Source organism: Littorina saxatilis, linkage group LG5, assembly GCF_037325665.1.
Source record: "Littorina saxatilis isolate snail1 linkage group LG5, US_GU_Lsax_2.0, whole genome shotgun sequence".
Classification (NCBI taxonomy): domain Eukaryota; kingdom Metazoa; phylum Mollusca; class Gastropoda; order Littorinimorpha; family Littorinidae; genus Littorina; species Littorina saxatilis.
In genome coordinates this window covers 18,324,312-18,326,448 of record NC_090249.1, presented here as the reverse complement: position 1 = coordinate 18,326,448, position 2,137 = coordinate 18,324,312, and the positions used below count along the sequence as shown (strand labels likewise).

At 46.2% G+C, this 2,137-nt stretch overlaps 1 protein-coding gene across 1 annotated transcript in view; it reads left to right on the top strand.

Moving 5' to 3' along the window:
• LOC138965833 (putative G-protein coupled receptor F59B2.13) overlaps nt 1-815 on the top strand; it is a 1,833-nt gene extending 1,018 nt beyond the window's left edge. Inside the window, exon 1 of the mRNA XM_070337928.1 lies at nt 1-815. This exon is cut by the window's left edge and continues 1,018 nt beyond it. Within this exon, the coding sequence (XP_070194029.1) occupies nt 1-373 (373 nt within the window). The 3' untranslated portion in view covers nt 374-815.
• The last annotated feature ends 1,322 nt before the right edge of the window (nt 816-2,137 follow it).

Here is a 2,137-nt window from a genome sequence, read left to right as displayed (position 1 = left end):
AATTGTCAAGCTGCTCGAAGCCAGAAGGTGGAGACAGAGCACCTCGGTCACCATGGGAACCGGAGAAGTGGCTCTGACTACGATGTTGGTCGCTCTGTCGTGTCTCTTCGTCGCTTGCAGTTTGCCAAATGTCATCCACAGAAGCGCGCAGCTCGTCGATCCTGATTTTAAACTTGGAGGGAGGAAACAAAATCTCCACGTGCTCGGTATTGGGATTGTCTACGTCTTCAGTGCGATCAATTCCAGTGTCAATTTTTTCTTCTACTGGAAGCTGGGATCGCGATTCCGAGAGACTCTGCAGAGCATGCACGTGAAACGATCACACGAGAACAGTGCTGAACAGTTACCGTCTGTCAGTGTCGCAACAAAATGAGAGGACTGATTCGCTCGAATAAAGCCAGATGAAACTAAAAAGGAGAAAATGTAATGTTGTCGTTATAGCGTGTTTTAAACTTTTACTCCTGTCTCTGAACTGTGACGATACAAACTGTTCTCTTTGAACGAGAAGAAGTTTGAGGAATGAAGAAGAATATAAGCGCGATAATGAAATAAAAGCAAGAGGAAAACAATGAAGAAGAAGAAGAGTACTCATGAATATAAGAGTTACCGTCGACTGAGCAGGACAATCCCAATGCGTTTGTGGCTGTCTTCACTTACTTCCACTTTAAGATGACTGTTTATGATGGCCAGCAGTCTTACAGGAGACTGACGAGTACACATGTGTACTCTACAGTCTGTGGTCTTACAGAGTATAGTAGATCTGGTACAGTCCTGTGACAGATTACAGTCTCATCTTGTCACAAAACACGTCAGTTAGCCTATATCACGTCACCGCATGGTGTCCTTCAACTGTGTTTAAAAAATATTAATATATCTAACCTCTCTCTCTCTCTCTTGCTTCTTCTGTCTGTCTGTCTGTGTCTGTCTGTCTGCATGTCTGTCTGTCTCTGTCTGTCTCTGTCTCTGTCTCTGTCTCTCTCTCTCTGAGAGACAAACAAGCAGAGCAGACAGACGGCGTTCGACATTACAATTATATAATGCACACGAATTTGCGTTGGCATGTGTAAACACACATGGACACAGCAACACGCCGACACACACACACACACACACACACACACATACACACACACACACACACACACGTGACACTGACACCCCCCCCCCACACACACACACACAGATGGTCGTGGAAGAGTTGCTTTCCTTTGTTTCTGAGAAACGTCGAGGCAAGCCTACTATGTCACGTGTACATTGTCTCAGTGTTTCTATGGAAACGCAAGGAAAATACAACAAAAAGCAACGCTACCACAACCGACAGAGTTATTCCCCATGTCCGGAGCGCGTCTATTTTGTAGCGGCTTGACTCAGGTATGCGTTATGGGCAGAATATACCTGCGCAGTTTCAGCGGCACAGACGACGCACTGCATAGTATTTACGGCCGCGATAGGGATTATATGACGAGTACTTGGCCTGTTTTCCTTTCATGCAACGTGTAGCGGGCTGGGATAATCTGAAGTGCGTCGTAGGTCCTGCTGAAGTTACATAATTATGTGAGCGGAGCCCCTTACGATACGAAATGTTTGCACCAAAAATGTTACACTCCACAATACAAAGCAGCTAGGATGTAGCTGATGTTTGTCCAAGTAGGAGAATAATGCTGCAAACTTTCCAAAAACGACTCTTTCCTGCATTTACAATTTGAGACATGCAAACAAATCGACCACCAGTTGATTGTCTCACTATCTGTCGCTTTGCAGTGCAAATAGTCTTACTTTCACGCACTGTGCAGTGCCGAGAGTCTGAACTATCGTTGTGCAGTGCCGATAGTCTCACTTTCTGTGCGGCTGTGCAGTGCCCGATAGTCTTACTTTCTGTTGCTGTGCAGTGCCCGATAGTCTTACTTTCTGTCGCTGTGCAGTGCCGATAGTCTTACTTTCTGTTGCTGTGCAGTGCCGATAGTCTCACTTTCTGTCGCCGCTGTGCAGTGCCGTTAGTCTCACTTTCTGTCGCTGTGCAGTGCCGATAGTCTCACTTTCTGTCGCTGTGCAGTGCCGATAGTCTCACTTTCTGTCGCTGTGCAGTGCCGATAGTCTAATTACTTTCTGTCGCTGTGCGGTGCCGATAGTCTTACTT